The 24,241-nt window shown below is 31.4% G+C and overlaps 1 protein-coding gene and 1 pseudogene across 1 annotated transcript in view; one reads left to right on the top strand and one right to left on the bottom strand.

Annotated features, from left to right (window-relative positions):
* Positions 1 to 8,687: 8,687 nt before the first annotated feature.
* LOC138941262 (ATP-binding cassette subfamily G member 4 pseudogene) lies at positions 8,688 to 16,149 on the top strand (annotated as a pseudogene).
* LOC138941265 (protein daughterless-like) overlaps positions 15,496 to 24,241 on the bottom strand; it is a 128,163-nt gene continuing 119,417 nt past the window's right edge. Inside the window, exons 13-17 of the mRNA XM_070310772.1 lie at positions 24,081 to 24,221; positions 23,747 to 23,836; positions 21,224 to 21,369; positions 20,975 to 21,129; positions 15,496 to 20,845 (exon numbers count right to left, since the gene is read on the bottom strand). Of these exons, the coding sequence (XP_070166873.1) occupies positions 20,801 to 20,845; positions 20,975 to 21,129; positions 21,224 to 21,369; positions 23,747 to 23,836; positions 24,081 to 24,221 (577 nt within the window). The 3' untranslated portion in view covers positions 15,496 to 20,800. The remainder of the gene's footprint in view (positions 20,846 to 20,974; positions 21,130 to 21,223; positions 21,370 to 23,746; positions 23,837 to 24,080; positions 24,222 to 24,241) is intronic.

Here is a 24,241-nt window from a genome sequence, read left to right on the forward strand (position 1 = left end):
CGCATAAATTACCGCGCCGACTCTTGATTGCCCTTTATCTCTTTCGTACGATATATTCATAAGAGCCTTTACTAGTTAATTAAAAAAAGGACATTCTCATTTATAAATTTTTTTATCTTAAATAAGATAATTCTGCGATTTAAATTTTTTCTTATACACTTTATTTATATGAATTATTTTTGTACATATTTATATTTATTCTTTATATAAATTAATTCATATATTTATTGTATATATGTGTGTACTTATATAGTTAATTATTTTTATTAATTACTATTTCGATGTAAAAAACATTATTCTTTGTTCATCCTATAGCGGGAATGTCTTTTTTTCATTCAAATATACAATATTTAATTAAATGATATTTAAAGTTGTAAGATTGAATAATTGACTGGACTTATACAGGATATTTGATAAGATATTTTCTGATCGATATCTCGAAAAGAATTCTTGTTTTAAAATTGTTTAAGAATATTGAATTTCCACCAAGTATATTTTGCATCGAAATGCAAATGGATATATCAAAAGAATATATTTGCATATAATTTTTGTTATTACAAAACTTATACATTAAATGTCAATAATATGCCATGGTCATCAATATAGAAGAAGTGATATTTTCTCAACTATGTTTTTCAAACAAAACGCGAAAGGACCTCTAGCAAAGGTCGCTTTGTACAACGTCTGAAAGAGCTACTGATTAGACACGTATAAAAAAAAAATTGACTGAAAAGGCTTCCGGGTGCCCGAGTACCAAAACTTGTTTTAGGATAGACAGAATTTTCAATCCTTTCCCTTCCGCCTTCGGCCCTTTCGCATCGACCCCTTTCGCCCTTTTGCCCCAGTAACCTCTGGGGTAAGAAATTATCGGACTCTTGAGAAATATTTTAGACCTGCGCTCACAGTAAGATTAAGCGAAAAATAAACGTTTATTTTGCTTTTATCAGAAAGATACTTTAATAAAAATCCTTGAACAGCCAAAAATATGAAGCTTAAATCTTTATATAATTTTAAAAGTTTTATATAATTTTATAATGCATACTTTTTTTTAAATAGCTATATTCTTAATCTCATTTACTTTCCGTCTATAATTTGATTAGATTTCTTACATTTATGGCAACATTAAGAGGTCATTCGATTCCCAAACGCGCGATTGCAATGCAAAGAAGTCCGTCGGAAAAGAGGGGCGAAACCATGACTAGTGCAAAGTTCATTGTGACCACGAGCGACGTAAAAACAAAGCTTCTTAAATTTATGGTACAATCAAAAAGTCTTTATTATTTTCCCAGTGACGCCGCATCGCCATCTTTTGTTTTTGCCCTCTGCCTTGCCTTATGATGTCATAATTTATCCAGCCGACGTCCTCTCCCGACTATTGTCCCTTTCAAGTCCCTTATCAAAGGGACGAGATCTTTGCTCATCCCACCATTTCGCAAACACGGAATAGCGAGAGATTTATAACCTTTTTTTTTTTTTTTTTTAAAGAATCGATTAATCATTGTCAGCGTAATTGCGACCAGTTCATCGGAGAATAATCTTAAGAACTCGACAACTAATGGTGCTAGTTATCGCGACAGAATAGATTAATCAATACGTATGCAAAATAAAAAATTATTTATAATATGGTAATATATTTGAAAGAGAGAGAAATGTGTGTAAAAACAATAATCTATTTGTGAAACTATGATCAAATATGCAACGATTCTGAAATGAATATTTCGATCATCATAGCAAGTCTATCGAGGTATCCTAGCTTTGCGAGATCAAATACAAAGATAAAAAATATGATTTTGAATTACAAATCGAAAAGATATCAAATATCTTATGACTATAACGACACTACAATAATATTTATTAGTATCAAAACCGGTTTAAATATAATTCGCCGATGGAAATGCAAATGAGGTTTCTTAATTAATGCGAACGGGAAAGCAATACGCTTTTTCTCGTTCTTAGTAGGATGCTTTCATCACAATACGGACGATCGGCATATAATCGAAAAGCTAAGCGACGGGAAAATTGCGATCGGAGGGTAACCAATCGTCCGTGAAAATTGAAAAACTATTTCCATCTATAGCGCTCGCATAATGGGATACCGGAGAGTTTGCCACGTTAATCCCACATTTAACCCCGCAATTGACTCTCCTTTAATTCACCATATTACGCGATGCAATGTATTTAATTCCAGGCTTATATTATTCCCAATTATTATAAAGCAATCAACACGAATAATGAACGTGAATATAAAATTTTTCACATTCTATTCACCTCGCGCACATTTTAACGAAATATAAATCCTACACGTGCGCAAAAATATTCCAATCTCTCCATCAGTATATCAATATATACCATATTATCTTCGAAACACGCTATCACATCACGGTATAGTATTAACGGTATACATAATTAATAATGGCAACGCCGAGCAACATTAAACTGAAAGATCACTGATGCATCATCTGCACGTATCATGTTATAAACGAAATAATATGATTATTATATAATCTAAAGACGCATATATATATATATATATATATATATATATATATATATATATATATATCTAAAGTATCTTTACACACAGAGAAAGGAAAAGGGAAAACGACACTCGTCGCGTGGAACAAAAGGATCCTCTACGAGCAGCTGTTCGATATGTGTCGACCCTTTGTCGAGAATTTTCGAAGCAGACCCATTTACATGCGATTGGTCAGGTGAGATTTGCATACCGGTCAAACGAGGCCAACGCGAGGCGTTTCACAGTCATGCACATTTGCTCAAAGTATATATTAGGTGTACAACTTTGCTTCCGCCGTTTTTTTCCCGAAATTCGAGACTTTACTGTAAAAAACTATTTATACATTTATGATTCGTTTTGAAATTGCTTGTCGAGTCACTCCCAATGATCGTGCCAATTCTTTTTGACTTTGACTCGAGTCTTCGTTAAGTAACGTCTCCAATTCTGCATCTTTGAAAACCTTCTCTCTTCCACCGCTATGCCGGTCTTCGACGTGAAAATCACCGTTCTTGAAGCGTTGAAACCACTCGCGACACGTTCTTTCGCTAATAGCGGCTTCGCCATAAGTATTTGAGAGCATTCGATGAGCCTCAGCCGCAGATTTCGTCATATTGAAGCAGAAAATTAAAACCTCCCGCAAATGACGAGAATTTGGCTCGTAAACTGACATTTTCAATCGAGAATAACTTTATGACGCGGACACAAATCGACTAACGTTTCTATGGGGTGATGTTGACAGATGCCCAAGTTTATCGCATGACGTCTATGATCTATTTATTTCGACCACTATTTACCGCTAAAGCCATCTATAGGAAAACGGCGGAAGCAAAGTTGTACACCTAATACATCAAAATCAAATCAATGTATGTCCGCGGTTCAATTTAATGTCCGATCATCTCTGATCGGAAAGACAGCGGATAATTTGACGTATATATGTACATAATCAATACCTGTCACACCATCACAAATTTACACGTAGATTTCGTTAATCTTTTGTTAGATTTAAGCATCGCATACGAATTTTGTAAGCAGATTTGAAGCGGAGAAATAAAGATGTTATATAAGTTTAGAGATAAATCTAGTATCTCCTCGATCGCGTATCGTGCGAAATTGAGCGATAGACGAATTAATTAAATTCCATCCAAGTCTTCGTCTTGTTTTGCATAATTGTGCGTTTTGTCTCATTACCGTGATTAAATTATCCAAAATTCGGAGAGTATCTCATAAGTATTGTCCTCCCGAAGCGTGCTCGCGTCGTTCTGACATTTATCATGTACAAGCAAGCAAAATTCATTCTCTGTGAAAAAATTATTTTTTAACTAATATAAACAATATACAGGATGTTTCATAAATGATGGGCAAATAATACATCGCGACAACATAAACATAGGGCTGGCTTGAAAAACATCGCTTGAGAAACATCATTGATACTTTTAAGTGAGCCTCTACATTCCAAGATAATACGACGAGAATTGTGTCACAAAAACTTTAATAACTCAGAAACTAATCATTTCCGGATCTATGTTGATATAACTTTTTTTTTCTTCTCTAAGCATTAGGAATTCATTATTGAAGTTATGCCCATCATTTATGAAACATCCTGTATATATGCATATATATGCAGAATGTATATGCATATAGTATATATATATATTATACTTTGTATTATTAAATCTTTAATTATATTTTTGGCAAATATACGGACTGACGCATACCAGGTTTTTTAATTTTCGTACAAGGCCATGCAATGCCTTATATATATTCACGATATTTTTTACAATCACATTTATATATATTCGACGCCTTCTGTTATTTTTTATTTATTTTTATTTATTTTGGTATCTCGCGAATCGATAAATTATAACTATTCGACCATTTTAATTAATTATCAAAGAGTCATAGGTATCATTCATTCATCTAATAACTTAATTAATTTGGCATATATTCTACGAAACAAGATGATCAAGTGCAAAAGCAATCAATTAATTGCTAAGCTGTAAACTTTCTCTTTGTCAAGGGATTAATCATTCAATGATTACGAATTATCAATGAAAACCATCAAGTAATTAATCACTTTTGCCAATATAAATATGTATTGATAAAATATTCAAGCAAAAGGCTCAAATATATTCCTCATCTTCACATGCACATAAACAAAGTATCATTAAGAAATAATCTCACTTTATAATATAATTTATTGTCTGTAAGAAATAAAAGATTTTTAAATCGCTCTTTATCGTGGAAAAAGAAGTTACGCGGAGACCTACGAAAAGATTTAAAAAGAGAAACACGATTGATCGACGATTTCCGTTTATACTATTGTATAAATAGATCCGCTGACTCGTTTCTATTTACGAATCAGCGAATCCATTACAAATTTTTGCATTCGCTTAGCAGGCATACAGGAAAGTAGAAAAGATCCGAAGAAAATAAGAAAACAGAAACACGACTCGCGATTTCTTGCATACCTTTCGCATTACTGGCCTCGTCCTCTTTGCCTTGCCTTCGTTCGCTCCTTTCCTTTCCACCCACTTTCCACCCTTCCTTCCCCATCAGGGTTCATCTCTTCTATTCGTTCATTTTTCTTCTCTGATATCTCTTCTATTCTTATCTCCTTATTCCTTCCTTTTAACTCGGCGCTCCTATCAGTTCTGCTATTGTTGTAATAAAAACAAAGATCTGAGGGCGTCTTCACCATCTCGAACCGGGGAAAAACGGCGCGATGCTGCCCGGCCAACACGCTTGGGAAAATTAAAAAGAAATACCATTTGTGAGCTATTTATATATAAGAGAAAATAATATTAAAGGAAAAAATATTAAAAAATAGAATTGATCATAACTGCACATTTCTCCATACACAGTTTCTCAAACTATGTTCCTCTCTCGCAACTATAGTTTTTCAAACTATGTATCTACCAATACCCTTCATTTGACACATGAAAGATATTGGTCAGAATTTTCTCGGCGACCGCCCCTTTCTTCGATCTCTAAAAATATTCTCGGCCATTTTTTGCCCCCACCAACGCAATCCACCCTTCGAAAGAAAAGCAGTAAAGTTGCGAAAGTGGGAGAACTAGGGGATAAAACAATGGAAAAAGTACCGCCATCTTTAATTTCATCCCTATTCGTCTTACCGAGGGTAGAAGGCGGGTGGCTAACTGGAAGAAAAAAAAAAGAATAGAGGAAGATCGCGCTATATAATATTATATAAATTCAGTTTTGCACTCTTTTTATGTGGAATGTTTACAACTAGCGTATATTATTAAATATTTCAATAAAAACTTGATCATATTTTCAATATCATAAATATTTACACATATAATTATTGCAATCTAAAGAAGAAAATACAGATTGCTACATTATTATCGAGACGAATAAAAATCATAAATGATATTTCTTTTATTTCATATGTTATGCCTTTAATGCATTTTTAATGCAAATTTAATCATTTCCATTAAATTGGCAACCTCGATTAATTATTCTTTAAGAATATTATAGATAAAAATTTGCTCAGACAAAATCAACAGGTTTAAGTCGCAAGTGCTAAATGGAGATGGCATCATCGCAAGCATCCGGTTCATTCGTACTGAGTTATTGTACAAAATATTGTTATTGTTTAATAAATAAATAAAAATATTTTTGCTTATATCATATAATTCATTAATACGGAAATAATTATTATGTAATAATGCGACATCATTGTCCTTATCGTTCGTCGTCATAGTTGCGAGAGAGTGATAAGATAAAGAATATAACTATCAAAATTCGATTTTAAATGTTTTTGGAAACTATCAATACACTTAAAATTCGTTTCTAAAATAAATTTCGCTTGAAATAAAATATAAAGTGACACGCGTTTACTATTTATTTTGGAGATCTTTCAGGAATGAAGATGCGCTACCCTCTGGAAACTTCAATCTAAGGATTAGGGATTTATCAAATGTCATAAGTGAGAATAATTTTACTAAAAATGCGTTCCATTGCACAGGAAATATTGTTAGTCGTAGTTTGATTTTTATCATTGGTAGTCGTTATTTGTGTTTAGATATTATCGGTTAGATAATTACAGACATAATATCATTCAGAGAAAAAATTCGATCTTTAATTATATCGTATATACTTAATGAACAAACAAAATAATTAGCGAATGATTGCACTGTATAAATAATTGCCCGTTCCTTCCCTTTTCTCATTCTATCGTAATATGCAAATTAGTTTATCGTCAACAATCGTATTTATATGTCTGCATACAATCATATATAAAAGCATGTCATACATAGTTATAAAATGTTGTTTAACGTATTACATATTTATAATACGTTGAATCTCAAATCAAAATAGCTATTAAAATTCCTTATTAGCTATTAAAATTGTGAATTCTTTTATACATAATACATTGGAAGAAAGTAATTTTCTTTTGCGCACTATCATATTCTATATTACAAATTGTTATATATCAAATATATCAAAGACTTTCTTTTCGGCTCGATTAATAAATAGTTGGAAATTTTGATCATTTGTCATAAGGTCTATTTCTTTTGAATATGTAGATACATGCATATTAAATTGTGCATACATTTAACGTGGAACAATGTAAAAAATGGAGTTTTTCATATATTTAGTAATCTGTATTATTAAACGGATTACGATATACGAAAAAATTAATTTATTTCGATATCTTAAAATTTATCAAATAAGTTTATATCAAATAATAAGTTTATCAAATATATTCTATCTCGAATAATTTATTTTTAATATTCCGTAAAGATTTCGCAAGGAAAATGTTTGTATAATCTTTCGCTTTTAATATCATAATGTCATAATGTCATAATATCATATAATGTGATATAACAAAGTTACAAAACAGAAGCTTCGATTTTGCTACTGCGAATAAAATAAAAAATCACTTTTCATCGCGTCTTTGTAAAAACACGCGCAAGCTGTAATTTTCTAAGGCATTTCTAATATATTACGTAAAACTTCCATACACACTTATTGTTAGTCTGTATTTCAGTAATGATATTATCGTTGTGAAATACATGACTAGTTTATACTACGTTATACGCTTCATTTTTCAAGGATATATTAATGGCATACTATTAAGATCGCAAAATAAAGATATATAATTAATACCATCGTGCATTAAAACATACAGTTAGTCTATTCGAAAAGTTACTTTACTTACATAGTAATGATGTAAAGGAAAATTACAAAAAAAATTTGATATATTAAAAAATTGTTTCCGTAACAATATAATGTTATTATCAAATAATGATTTATTATAACTTAGGCAGTGTCAATTACTCTGGGAAAACAGATATTTTACGCTTGTAAAATTCAACTAAAACGTTATTAATAAGCCTTGATAATGTGCAGATATTGCAGAAAATTCTAATAATAATTATGATAAATAATTACGATAAATTTTATACACAATTGTACATTGTATATTATTTGTATAAATTTTTTCATTGTTTTTGGTTCACCATCCGCCGCTGAAATTGGTGTCCTACGTGTTATAAAAATCCTATATCATACACTGCCACAATATTGCTAATAGTTAATTTATTATTTTATTTATTTATAAATCACGATCCTTGTAATTTTTTATGTATGTCGTATGCTGCTAGTGCTGCGTTCTATATTCTTGAAAACTGGTTCTCCTTCATTATTTCCGCGATTGTCTTATTTCTTACAATGTTACTCGTGATCAATCAATATATGTAAACACATGTTTATTGGTTTTTGTTATAAAATTACAAACTTGAGAAGATAATATATGATAAATTATAAGATTATATAATTTTAGATATATAATATAATTTTATACATAAATCATAGAGCGCTAAATATTATATTTATGATTATCTACGATTATCTATGATTTATATAATATCCTTGCCTTTTTTATCACGAAATTACACACAGACATGAAATTTTTAATATAAAAATTAAGAAGTTGCGTGAAAAAATAATTAACTTTATTGACGTCAAATTTTTAGTTCAAGGACAACGAAAGCGCATTGTCCATCAAATGCATTGGCAGAATAGGATCAAGAGGCAACGCTTAAAACAGGTTTCACAAGTTTTGTCATGCAATCGGCACTATAGATATTCGCGGAAGAAAAAAGCGAAGTCTCAAAGAGGAAGGATTACTATGTTCGCATCGGAGGGAGAAGATTGCCGATGGACGAATGCAATGTGAAGTATTCAGCCACTTTGCCACCAACACTCGAGACACACAACACGCTCCGACAGATCTAATATAAGCGCATTAATCAGACGCTCGTTTGTACGCCGAATCGAATCAATCGACACCACGTTTCGTAAGAGGCATCTTCCTTTGGAATCTTAATTACGCATTTTGATTATAACCGACAGTCTCTTTTTGTGTTATTTGCTTAATTTGCGTTATTGGCTGGTTACTCAAGTGTTTGGCCAGGTATACTGACCAATTGCACATAACAGTTTCCCGATTTTAAGTTTACCAAAATTCTCAACAGCGAATAATAGGAATATATCGGCAGGAATCGCAAAGACGTCGATGGAATCTTCATTGTACGGTAAGTGTGCGATGACGCTTGTCAGTTAATGTAAATAGATCGAATTCGCAAAAATGACATGAACTGAAAAAAAAAAAAGTGAGTTAAATGAGAAAGAAAGGAGAAACACGCAATTTGTTTTCCGTATAAATTTGTACATAATTTAAATGGATTTTATACAACACTCATCATTTGTGTGAATCATTTAAAAAAATTTGTAAATATATTCGATTCAATTCCTTCAAACAATTCCTTATATCGTTATCTTTTTTAAGATACATTTTTCCTCTTTTCATTACTCTTTCTTATAGCATCTTTTTTATGTGTAATTTATCGATTACTATATTTACTTTTATATACTAAAGTGGTTTTTCCCCGTTTGAATTAATAATGACAATATATTCAGATATTAAACATCTTTTTATGTATACACATTAATTTAACAAATTACTAATACATCGGTAGTAATTTATGTTATTATGTTAAAATTAATTAATTATTATTTGCGAATGTTTAATCCCTCTTCTCTTTAAAAAAAAAAACCTCGATAAATTGCTCATTATCAGATTAAACAGTCAAAATATGTGGTTCAAAGTTCAAAAGATTATTTTATTTTCGCCGAGATGTGTGTCTATACAACAGCGATTATTCTTCCTCCTCTTTATTTTTGTCAATTAAATCGAACCAGTATTAGCTACCATTATCTGCGTAAATTTTTCTTTCTTTTTTAATAATTCATTATTGAAAAAAGCAAGCTTTTTCAACGTTATTATTAGGTTTAAATCCAGATTATTATCCAAGATTTAGTTGATTTATAGTTTATTTAGATTTGATTAGTTCCATTATTCGATAATACTTATTCTTTAACACACTTTTTCTCTCTCTCTTATATTTCTTTTATTTTGTTATTATTGCTGTTTGTCATACAAAATTTGTACGTAATTGTTAAGAATTTGTATGTAATTGTTAGTAATTTGTCACATTATATAAAAGTAACAAATTACTATGTAACAAACATTCATTATACAAACAAAGAGAAAAGGAAAGAAATAAAATACTATATTGTTAAATATACTTAAAAAATGTAATCGTTTCGAGTAAATTGATTTTCGCGTGAATAAATTAACATTCCAAAGGTTAACGGTCCGAAAGGTTATTTGCAAATAAGAAACTCGTCGACCTTGCGAAAAGGATCAGCGTACTTGTCAAGGACTAAAACGCGCATATTTGACATTGAGAGACAAGGAAGCATTTTTAGAGGATCGATAAATTATTAATATTTTTCCTTAAACATTTCTACGGGTACAAAACACAGATGACAATTTTATTAAATTTATCTATCCAAAAGAATATTTCTCAATGATTCAGCAAAATATTCAAAATTATATCTTTTCAATATGTATGATCATTTCTTCAGCATCCTGTTAATACTTTTCAGAGATTTTGCACAGACTCGAGAAAAATAAATATTTTATTTCTTTAATGAAAGAAAAAAAAAATAGATTAAAAAGATAAGTGATTAAAATTTTGTCTTTGAATATTAATAAACTAATAATTATCAGCGATATCAATAAAAAGATTATCAGTTTATCAGATTTGCAAATAGTTGGAATTTAAATTATTTAATAAAACGTCACTTCTCGCAACAACGCTGATAAGTTAGATTTATAAGTTAAAAATATCTTAAAATTAAACATAAAAATATTTCTTTTTCTAATGGCTTCGAATTTAGAGTCTTTTATAATTTTTAATTCACATTTACAATGTACATTCCAATTTTTTTCCCAACACATTGCACAATGCACGTGTATAAATAATTTTTCAAAAATTTATATTCTCCTAACGTGTTGAAATATTTCATTCCAAGTTTCATATAGATAATGTTCTACAATCTTATACAGTGTCAGCGATTTTAACTCGACTTTTTTAGAGTAAATTATTATTATGTAAAAAATGTAATCCATTGCGCCATTACTATTATCGTTAATGATAAGAAAGAATGATTACTTTAGAAAAAATTAATAGTATCTCAACTCGCGATAATTTATAACTTGAATAAAACATATATATTCCAAAACACAAAAAAAAGATAAATAATAATAATAAAAAGATCCGAATAAATCAGACAGATTTCATTTCAACAACCCAGACAACATGCATATCTCAAAGACATATTAAAGATATTTTGAAAACGTTTCATCGTGTTCTTAGAAATTTTGAAAATGTCTTTAGACATCTTAATATTCTCTAGAAATTTAACAAATACTATTTCATTTAATAATATATAATATGATATATGATTCTAATTTTTAATAATGCATGTGACATTTAGCTATAACATTAACTATCGACAAATAAATTTTTGGTTATTGCATAAAATATATTTAATAAATTATAGCCACATATAACGATGTATTGTATTTAATCATTCTTGTTGCGATATTGAGTGTCATCAAATGATGAGGCGAGAATTTTCATTTTTTGAAATGTAAATGTAAACATAATAATATAATGTTATTGTATTGCAGATAAGCAAAGAGGAAATTGCAGAATATGATTGAAATAACAATTGCTAAAGATCACGGAAACTGTTGAAAAAATATTGCGCGTGAAATCACAATCCATTTGTAAAAGAGCAGCTAAATTCCATTGAAAGAATTCCACAAGAATGTTGAATGATACGAGATATGACATACACGATATACAAAGTGTATAATATGCTTTGTAAGTGTTGAATAAAATAAATATTATGTGAGAAATCGCATTACTGAGCAACATAGAAGAAAAAATAAATTATCAGAGACTCGTGTATGTATATGTATAGAGTGGTGATAGTGATATTAGTTGTATAAATTGTAAAATATTTTATGTTTATGAGAAGTGTATCAAAATTCAGAGAAAATCTTTATAATTATAATTATATCCCGTTATCGTGTCCAAGATTATTAATACGACGCCAAAACATTTTGAAACTGGGACTGACATCAATTCAATTGCAATTATAACAAAGCAATCGCATCGTGGATCCGTTATCACGTATGTATATATATATATATATATATATATTACGTATATGTATATTGCATGTACACAATTTGTTTTGTAAACCAGATAGACGGAATTTTTTGCGGTATCTTTTGCGGCGATAAGCGTGGATTGGTGGAAACAAGGAAAGCGGGTGGAAAATAAAGAGACACGCAACGGATTCTCTCAGTAGGTCAATTAAACCGATAAACCATGTTGCAATATAAACCTGCCACACAGAAGAGCCGAATGATCCATATCCAATTCAAGGATCTATCGTACGAGGTCGAAATCGGATATTGCGGGCAAAAGAAACAGATTTTAAAGGACCTGAACGGAATCTTCAAAGCCGGAGAATTGACTGCCGTCATGGGAATATCCGGTGCCGGCAAGTCCACATTACTCAACATCCTGAATGGTTTCCAGCAGGGACGATTAACGGGAGAGATCAACTATATCGGCAACAAGGGTACACAAAATTGGAACAAATACAAAAAGGACTCGTGCTACATTCAGCAGACGGATTATCTGTACGATCTGTTCACTGTCCAGGAGAGCATGATGATAGCGGCCTGTCTGAAAATTGGTAATGTGACGCATGAGTTCAGGCAGATACTGACCGAGAATATCCTGGAAAGATTAAATCTAACAAAAACAAAGGACACTATGATCAGCCGGCTCAGTGGAGGAGAGAAGAAAAGGCTTAGCATTGCTCTAGAACTGATCGATAATCCGCCGATAATGTTCCTGGACGAGCCGACCACCGGCCTGGACACGTTGGCGTCCTTTCAGTGCATCTCCGCATTACAAACCCTAGCGAAGAATGGCAGAACGATCATCTGCACCATACATCAGCCCAGTGCCATGATTTATGAAATGTTTGATTATATCTACCTGATAGTCGATGGTGAATGTATGTACGCCGGTACGCCCGCCAATACGGTAAGCCATTTCGCCCGGCAGGGCTTCCAATGTCCCAAATATCACAATCCTGCGGATTACATGCTAGACGTAGTCAACGGAGAATACGGAAATTGCGATAATCAGCTGATTGCGATGGCCAAACATCATTGTCAAAGAGTCTTGACACCTTTAAAACAGTGCGTGATCGAAGAAGCGTCCTTCGACGAGCGGGACGTACAGGTACTTTCAACGATAAAACCTCCCTCCGAAATTATAAGATTCATGATACTCGTACGTCGTTCCATGTTGTTAATGTACCGAGATTGGACGATAATTTACCTCAAAACAATTCTCCTCTTCTTCGTGGCTATTCTGTTGGGCTTGCTATTTGAACACACCGGCGATGACAGCAGCAAGACCTTTAGCAATTTTGGTTTTCTGATAATAAGCGTTATATATATAGTGTACACTACTTTGATACCAGCCGTGCTAAAGTTTCCTTCGGAAATAGGCATCCTGAGGAAGGAGTGCTTCAACAATTGGTACAAACTGAAGACTTACTACATAGCACTTCTGGCGACCACTCTGCCGTTACACATAATATCCAGTTTCTTTTACTCGAGCATCTCTTACGTATTAACCAACCAACCTATGGAATGGCATCGGTTCTTCATGTTTCTACTCATCATAGTCTTGACGAGTATCGTCTCGGATGGCATAGGATTGGCTCTGGGTGCAACTTTCAATCCCATTAATGGCACGTTCTTCGGAGCTGTTACCGTTTGCGCAATGTTGTGTCTATCTGGCTTTCTGATCTTTTTCAATCATATGCCGGTGATCCTTTACTATATTAGCTATATGAACTTCATGAGATACGCTTTCGAAGGCATAGTGCAAGCGGTTTACGGCTTTCATCGAGAAAAGCTATATTGTCCGAGCCACATAAATTATTGCCATTTTCGGGTACCATCAATGATACTAAAAGAGTTAGATATGTTCAAGCCCATGTTTTGGATTGACGTTACCGTATTATTTGGCTGGTTCGTAATCATTCGGATTATAGTTTACATATCATTAAAAAACAAATTGTCGAAATTATAATGAATATTCGTATTATTATTAAGACAAAAATTAGCAGCCCCTCGTGAAAAAATGCGGCGGTTTCTTTGATTTCTATAAGCAACGCCTCGCTTCCGTATAGGAATTATAAAGAATGTTATTATAAAACATGACATCACATTCTGCAAAAATATGATGGCAAAATATGTTAGAATTTCAATATGGCTGTGACAATATAATATCTCTCTCTAATTAACTTTCCATTAAGATTTAAAAGTATTGTAGAAGATAGTTTCTAACAAATAGAGAATCGAGACGTTCATTATAACGAAAGTTTTCTTGTGTAACTTACGTGGAGCAGGAAGTAAAAGTAATGCTTACAATTGGATCGGTCTTTTTCTAACTTGATCTAATCATCGCCAAGTCTATTGGATAAGATGGAACTAGTACAAAAATTAAACTATAATACGGTAACTATATTGTAAACGCCACATGGACAATAATATCAATCATATATATATATATAAAATTTATAGCATAATCTTCGAGTTCTATGTTAATAATCTTTTTAAAATTAATACAGAAATTTATCAATTGCACACAAAAATAATAGCATATATCTTATATATCTTATCAAATTGTAAATTATATTTTCAAGTATTAGATAATACATTGATCTAGAAAAACGTATTAAAATAAAGCAAATAAGATTTATATATGCATTGTCTCTAGTTGTTATCAAGCATGAATCATGTATATGTATTTTAATGTACGATAAAATAAATAAATGCAATCAGATAAAGAAATATTCAAGTAAACATGTTTTATGAAACGAGGTTCTAGAAATAAAAACATTTAAAAAACTATAATTATTTGTATAGTTGCGATCTAATACAAATGATTGATACATTATACATGTATATTTGTATAATGATTTAGTAATTTATATTAAATATCATATCAATAATAACTATCTCAAAAATTTTTCACACGATAAATCCATATTCTTTTTTAAACTTTTTTAATCATTTTTGATTAAATAAAATTACGAAACATTATAATTTTCCATATCTAGTAAGAACAAAGTTAAGAACGATAAAACAGCAACGCGTATCCTGCGAGTTACATATAGGATATAGGTCATGCATATAAACACGGGTCATCGGTTAAAAACCACTGAATAGAATTCGCGCAATAGAGTTTCTTAATCATTCATCTACGCAGCATTAAGTCGAGAGCGGTTTTAGATAGAAGACCGCTAATATTGCGGTCGTGTAAATAATTTTGTAACAGTAATGTACAAGACCGCGCATATGCAAAGTGAGAGTTGAGAAATGGTCAAATTAAAATTAGCCTTTTACCATCGATGAAATTACTCACATCGCACGCAACGATGAATTATTACATGATAATGAAATTGGGAAGAATAATATATTGTCGTTACGCACAATCTCGCAGATTAAATTAATAAGTTTATTTCCGTTTGCGTTTTTATTCCCTCTTCGTAAAGAAATGATCACATGTAGCGTATGAAAATTGTAACGCGTTGATCTTGTCTTGTATAACATGAGGTACGAGAAATATAAAGCCCAAAGTATGTGGACTCTACAAATGTTCGTATGTGTACTGCAATAGTTCATAAAATGTATTCGTCATCAGTTAGAGACGATGAGCAAGTACAAATCGTGCTGTACTCGTTAATGTCTAAAAGTATCTACATACTGTGCATAATGTAGCTAATCGTAAAGTTTTGTGTATAATGAAGTATAATTAAACTTAAACCGAAACGTATCATAGGAGCAAAACGTAAAACGTAATGTAAATATATTGTCTAAAATACTGAGAATACAATATACAAATAAAATAACGAGTGAGAAAGAAAAAAAAACAAATGATGGCAAATAGTATATATATCAGAATGATATATTAAAAAGAGAAACAGAAAAGAAGAAGTTTGACTGATCGCCAAGAATCCACGTTAGGCGACACTGCGATTATGGAAAAAAATGGCACATTTATTATATTAGTGTAATAGTAATATTATATATAGTAATGATATAATTACATATTTTTTTTCTTTCTCAATCGATACATTTATTCACTCTCTCACATTCTTTCTTTCTCTCCCTTTCTCGCGCTCTCTCGCTTATTCTCTTTCTCTCTTTTGTTAAGAGAAGAGTTTATATATTTATATATTCATTTCGTACTTCGTTAATAATAATAGTCGCATTTTTTTTTAATCGCATATAGGGTCGAAGAGATCGGTTTCAATATCCTTCAGGCCCATTCACACAAACTGTCTACAACCCACTCTTACGCATTAATCCTTTTTATTACATATTATACAATATTATATATCTAATATAGTTACACCTTACATGATATGATAATTATCGATTCGCAATTGTACCAATAAAACTGAATCCTTACACAATTAGACTGCAACGAATAATTCCTTACGTTTTCTCATTGTTATTTACGCTTAACAATAATTATAAATTGATGTTTTATCGGAATTTATCAACCAACTCGTTATATCAAATGAAAATGCGGTGCCCCTTGATATCCTCGATATGTACTTATTCGAAAATAACGCCATTAAGAGCATAATTATTTCGTTTCATGTACAAAGGTCTGTGTGAAGGAGCCTTTATGGCCGATGATTTGGACTTCGAATCCCCCCCTGTATAAACGGTGTTTTCGCTCTTCAGCTTCACTTTGACTATCTACGACTATCGACAAGTGTCTAGCTTAGACTGGCTTACGAGCTATTTATTGTCGTTATTATTTTACATGATTACCTTCGCGAATACAAGTGTGTGATCGTGTATTTTATTAGTGTTCGTGAGCGGCTTTTTCTGTAGTTTATCGCAATGTACAATCGTTACGTCTTCTTTTCGTTCTTTCTCTCTCTCTCTCTCTTTTTTATTAAGCATGATTTTATAATTATAAAACGTCGCACCGAAGCAACGGAGCATGATTAATGATTATTAATTAAACGTGGAGCGAGGTTGTGCGAGTTCTTGCCGATCAGATTTCCTTGTCTATAGATCCTGATCGAGAACAAAAGTGATTTTACGATAAGTACTTCCTAGAAAATATTTAAACGAGCTTACAGCTTATAAAAATCAATATTAGAACAATCTTATTAATTCTCTTGTCTGCTATCGTTGACTGATTTGAAAATATCAGAAAATAAAAATATATCTACAATGTCAATATTGTATCAAATATTACATTAGAGTATTAATAATATTTCTTAGCCATCTGTATAATTGCATTTGATTTACAATCATAGAATGATTTTTATTTTACATTTCCACATTTGTGCAAGTTTAACTGCGGAGTACTCATACAAATTTTCCAGCACGTCATATCTCATGTGAATGAGACAAACATTTAATTGTTATTAAAATTGAAAGTCCTGTATAGATATCTATATGCAGGAAAGGGTAACTAACTTATATAAGCTTGATCTTGAACAAAATTCCGCATACACAGCATATTATTGCTTAAGATAATCATATAATTTTATAAGTATTATATAATTTTGTAAACAATTTGTTATGATTAAATTATATAATTCAGAAGAACATGGCTATACGAAAACGATAAAGAAAAGACCATTTAAAAATTAATTTAAATGGTCATTTAAAAATATGACATTTAAAGATTAATCAAGAGACAATATTTTGTACAATAACTACAATAAATATACATGATATGTGTTTGACATATGTTTGTTTGATATGAATTTAGCTCTCGAATGACATAAAGGAAAAGGTTTGTCACAGAATCTGAACAGAATCATATAATATTTGTATAATTTTCCATTCTCAAACTCTGAAACATTTTCATACTTTTGAAGAAAAATATAGCTACACGTGTACATTGTGCAAGAGAATATTCTCAATAGACCAACAGAAAGGGGAAAAGAAAGTAGAGCAGAAAAGAGGCAAAGTAAACACGGACACTTAATGCGTTTTTGTTGGGTTTTTCATTTTTTCAATAAAATTTATTTAAAAATTTAAATATAAATTAAAATACATGGCAACTGGGTGGTACAGATACGTTTGAGCTATATTTTTGTTCAAAAACAAAAATGTCTCGTTTTTTTTTTTCCTTCACGAAAGATCTCATTGGCGGTAATTAACTGATAAAATAATAATAATAATAATTAATAATAATTAATCATGATTATGATTGGGATTGGTTTGTCTCTTCTCATACTTGTGCAAGTTGAATTGTGTTTGTAATGATCTTAAACACGTCTTACGAAGCTTATTTATTCCATTTGTTTCATCTATATTCACTTTATCGCGTACATATAAGTACAGAAATTTTGCCCAAATGATCAGTGGCAAAGATAGCGCAGGAAGAGGAACACCCCGATGGTCCGAAAAGGTTCAGAGTGAATCGACAATATACCAAAACCAGTGAATGCCATTGTAAAATTTTTTATCTCCAGTAACATCGATAATGAAGAACATTATGTAACGTAATTGCAAAGTATATTCTTTGAACATATGTTATTATATGTCACGATAAGGGTGCATTTCGCATCAAGCATTGTAATATTTTTCACAATACACACGTCTAATATATAAATGTATCCCAATTCATGCTAATGATATATTGCAACGCACTCATCATAACAAATTGCTGTGAAAACAAAGCGTACAATTTGAATAATTTTAAATTTCTTAGAGCTTCCTTTTGTGCATGTTTTTACTGCCCAATCTTTTTCATTTTTTTTTTTTGCTGTATTAAAACAATCTAATCCATTTTAATTTATATCTTTTTGTGTCAAAATACAGATAATAAAAAATATATATAATTAGTAAAATTGATTAATATATAATTCAAGGATGTTCTAAAATGGCTTCTTAAATTAAAAATCCTCCATTATTCTTAAATTAAAGATCGTCCGAACGATTATCAAAATAAAATAAAACAAATTATTCATTGAAATGCGCGAATGTTATCTCTTATAGTGTTATTTCTTATAAAGTACGCTTTCGGTTTTGGATACGGATCGTTCACGCTATTTTTTCCAACAGTTACTATAGAAATATTTTATACAATCCAAAAAAATTAAAATGGCTTACCGATTAAAAATAATCTGCATGTAATAGCAGGGATATATAAATTATATTTAATATAAACTATAATTGAATGCTTTAATAATATCCAGCTTGATATTAAAATCAAGAGAGTTCTAAATGGCACTTAAATGGCGTACATGATCAAATTCTAGCCATAAAACGCTTGAAAAATAATAAAATAAATATATGCGATAACTTTGTTAAATAAGGTATCTTTGCAGCCATCTTTCTTTTCATATTTTTGTCAGATAATAATAGTATTGATGTTAAAAGTTAGAGTATTTTACGTAACGCGATGTCACAAGAAATATTCATTATTATTTGAAAATTGCAGCTTTTTTATCAAATTGGATAATTTCCAACCAAAATATTGATATATTTCAAATCCATAAATATAACATATATGTTTTTACATAGTTTATATATAGTATCATATATGTTGGATTATGATTCAGTAATATATATTTTTTAGCTTAAAAGCGAGTTTTTTTCAAGAACGTAAGAAATGAAAAAAAAAGACTTATTTTCTTTGTTTTCAATAAAATTGTATGTGTCAAGAAAGAAGCTGCAAGTATCGGAATGTGATTTTCTTATCACACCGCGAGTCAGTTGCAGGGTGGCGTTTTCCGCGAGCGTGAACGAACCGCTAGCATCTTCAACATTCATATTCTGAACGCTCGTAAACAATAATCTCTATATACAGTATTGCCAACGTCTAATGATCAATATAAAGGCAACATAATCTATATGTTATTTACACCGGTATAACAAGCTATATTCGATAAAAAATGAATAAAACTTGCAAAAGGCTTTCAATCATCGGAATTTGCCGATTTCGTCAATTTAGATAAGTAAAGTATACCTAATTTCTGTAATCGAACCGGAAATATGTTGTCTTTATCTTTATCTTTAGTCAGTGACTCTGTTTTCAGCCAACTCGAGTTCTCTTCCTACCTATTGCGCGTTATAACGTAAACGGTAGTGTATACACAAAAATGGGCAATTTAACATGAGTCAGCAGCGAAGTCCGACCGTTAATAAAACTTCGATCGTACTACACATTATATATCTCGAAAGAGAGGAACCATATTCCTTTGTGTTTTTTTTTCTTTCCGCTATTTATAAAAATAATTTGAAGCCGCCTTGAGGGGGTAGATGCCTCTTAAAACTACTTGCACTATGCTTGTGTGAGCATACAACTTTTCTTATTAACTGCATGTTGGAGACGTGCTGCGAAAAAATTATGGCTATTCTTATGTACCACTTTTGCAGTAATACTGAAACACATATTGTAAAATGAATAGATAAATCATGATTTCAAAGCGCGATTCAGATTTTATGCGAATAATTATAATAGTAACAATTGTAATAATATTAAAATATATAACATATTAATATATTAATACAGTAATAAAGATATTAAAACCACATGATAAAGGGTGGAACAATTTTTTTACATTCTCCTCTTGTTTTATTTTTTCCACCAATGCAGCACATCACAATAATATTCATAATTTTTTGCACACTTCTACAACTTATATGAGAGCAGAAAAAATTTCTATGTAGATATGCAAGTCATATTCGTAAATTTGTTATCGATTTTAAGATGTATCTACCCCTTAACACAGAATGATACCGCCACTAAGCCGCTGCTACTGCGGTTGTGGTGGATTGTGCTGAAGGGAAGGTTGTGGACCCTGAAACAAAGATATATATATATATATATATATATATATATATATGTATATATACATATATATTTAAGTACAATATTTCATATACATCTTTATATATATATAATAAATTGTACTTTAACAAAATCTTACAGGTAATGTGGGGAAGGGTGGTTGGGAGTGTGCATGTGGATGAGAATGCGGATGTGCTATGTGCGCTGCAAGATGGCCTGGTAACTTAGGGCCATCCTCGGCTTTTTCCTCTTCTCTTCTTTTTAAGCACGCAGCTTTCGGGTTAAGGTTCCGTTCTAAACAAAGAAAGAATACATTAAATACATGAGTGTTAATACATATTAATATAATACAACAATTAACGATAAACATGTAAGTTGACACACGTACCTCTGACTTGTTGTTCAAGTGTCATTATAACTTCAACAGCCATGTTGAGAATACCAAGCTTCGTTTGAGGTTTGTCCGTCTTCAGATGCGTCATACACATTCTGCCAAGTTCTTTTAGAGCCTCGTTGATGTCCCTGATACGTATCCTATTGTGAAAAATAAAATTTAGACATTTGCAATGTTTAAATTACTTTCTTAAAAATATTTATTTTTCTTTTTTTAAATGTGTGTTGGAGAATAGAATAATTTTATATTTTTTAATAATGTTACATCTCTTTTATGCCATATGTACTTACACATTTATTATGCACATTAAGCTTTCAAGAAATATTCTTGTCACATATACAATAGAAAATGTTAGTATAGTGCAATTCAAGTTTTGAAGAAATATAATTGTACAAACAAAATATCACATATTTATTATAATTTTTGGTTAACAGAAATACAATTATATAAGCATGTGTGACATAGAAATTATACACACACATTCGCACATAGGGTATTCCACATAACTGTTAACAGTTTAATATCTCAAAAACTGTGCTATTAATTTTAATTGTTCTGTTCTCCATTTTCATAGATCCCAGGAACTTTCAAATCTATGTCAAGATTAGACAAAAATTGCTTGTTTTCTATAATGTACAATATGTACATTATGGGAATTATTGATTTTTAACATAGACACCCTTTTGAGATTTTGGAGTTGCCTCTCGCTTTACTCTCTAGGGAGGTCAGAGGGGGAGATTAATCTTGGCATAAAGTTTAAACGTCTCTGGGATCTATAAAAAATTCGAAAAAGACTAGAACGATTAATATTGATCATATAATTCTTGAGATATCAAATTGTTGATTATGTGACCCATCCTGTGTGTATATGTATGAACATGCCGATCTCATAAAATGATACAAAGAAAAACATGTCATTTATTTTCGTCATCAGAATTTTAGAATTCATGTTGTGTTGTTATGTCACGTATGCGTAGAATACGGGCCGTTGTTACCATTGACTTATCCCAGAATTGATCACATTACTATGGATCAACTAAAATCTATTTCTTACATCCACTGCGCATATCATTGATCTTACCTTTCCCTAGCGTTATTTGCTTGCCGCCTCTCTTTCTCTCTTTGTGCCTTCATGTCGGGATCATCATCCTCGTCCTCGGCGCTCGAACAACAGTTGCGCAATAACAATACGCGATTAATCACCTGGTTTATTTCATAACTTACTCTCTAGCCTATATCATTTAAATTTGACAATAATTGAATTACTAATGTGAGTGACACATAGTCGCAATTTGCGACAAAATTTGCTTTCGACTTGCTGATATCTAATTATCTAGTTGTTGTTCGAGCGGATTTCATATATTTTTTTGTAATATACAAGCGATATGATAATGAACACACGCAGATAGTTTCACAATTTTGAAATTGTGGATAGTAAGTAGGTACGAATTTAAAGGCCCGTATTCTTTGCACAGAATAAACAATCCATGACGAATAATCATGTCAATCAAAGTACAATGATTGTGGATCGAAAAATGCAGATCTTCTATTTTGATGTTGTTACCTAGAAAATTCAGAATGTATACGACATCTATAATTGACAGTATTATATAGGATTATAGAATTTGAATGGTGTAATGACAAATTAATAAAAAAATAAAATAGTCGAATAACATAATCGAAGACATATTATTAACGTTAAAATAGATGTTTAATTATACGCAATTGGGAAAAAATGTTTCAATGTAATCAATTTTTATTTAAAAAAAATATGACAATTATAATAATATTCGAAAATTTAAGTAATACGAGTATGACGAGTATACCATATATAAGTCGATTTATCAGTCTACAAATATAACATATTCTTTTATTTGAAAAGGATATAATAAAAATAAAGAAAATGCGATGATTGGGGAAAAAATCTATACAATTGAGCAATTCTTGATGCAACGTTCAATGATGCAAAATAAGTGCGGTTCTAAACGAAAAATAGCATGCCTAGGGACCGAATTGCAGCTGAATTAAAATGAAACTGATTTGCAGGTACGCACGAGAGAGCTGTTAACAGATTTCATCTTGTCTCATCTCATTTCTGTCCTTCTAACCAGAAACATTTTAATTTTCACGCCTGAATACGGGCCTTATGTACAGTGCAACGGATATGAAGGAAGCTTCGGATTGCAGGATCCTTGATGTCGTAACAAAACCGTAAACATGCCACATGTTTCCCATCATTTGTGAATCATTAAATTTATTACATCTCGTAGTTTATTGCTTATCGCAAATAACATCTCGTTAAGGCATGCATACGACTATGTAGAGGGATTCTCTCCGAGAGAATATAAAGTGAAGTTTCGTATCTTACATTCGGCGGTAGAGATATATACACGTATCGCTCATATTGTAAGCGACATGTACGTATATGGGGATATGGGAACGAGAAGAACGGAAGAGACGGGAATAGTTTTTGTATATCAAGATGCAACAAAGTGCGTACTGCGTGTGTTCACTAACCTTTCACGCACGTTGTTGGCCTGGCGACGTTCTTTCTCGCGCACTGCTTTAGTACCAGGATCGTCGCAGTCTTCGTCAGCGCTCGAACAACGGTTATTCAAAGACACAGCAAGTTAGTTCAAGAGCAAATTTTTGAAAGTCGAATGTATAATCATTTCCGAATCATCCCAAATAAAGTTTCGAATTAATAATATATCAAACACATTTTACACGTCTTGAGATTTTTCGAATGAAAAGTTTCTCTTAATTTTTACAGCTGTCGCTCCTTATATCTATTCTTTGACGAAGAGATTTTTTCTAATTAATGTCTCAAAAACTTTTTTCAAATACTTACTATCTACGTGATCTCTTCGTCCCTTTTCCCTGCGACGTCGAATTCACCGTAGCAGTCCCCATTACACCAGCCGCTGCAAGTTCGCTACTCGATGGCTTCGTCTCACCACCACTACTGTCGGGCGGATCTTTTCTCAGTACTCTGCGTTGATACCACTGCTT

Source organism: Polyergus mexicanus, unplaced genomic scaffold (genome assembly GCF_030449975.1).
Source record: "Polyergus mexicanus isolate NDT 795.1 unplaced genomic scaffold, iyPolMexi1.0 SCAF_18, whole genome shotgun sequence".
NCBI lineage: Eukaryota > Metazoa > Arthropoda > Insecta > Hymenoptera > Formicidae > Polyergus > Polyergus mexicanus.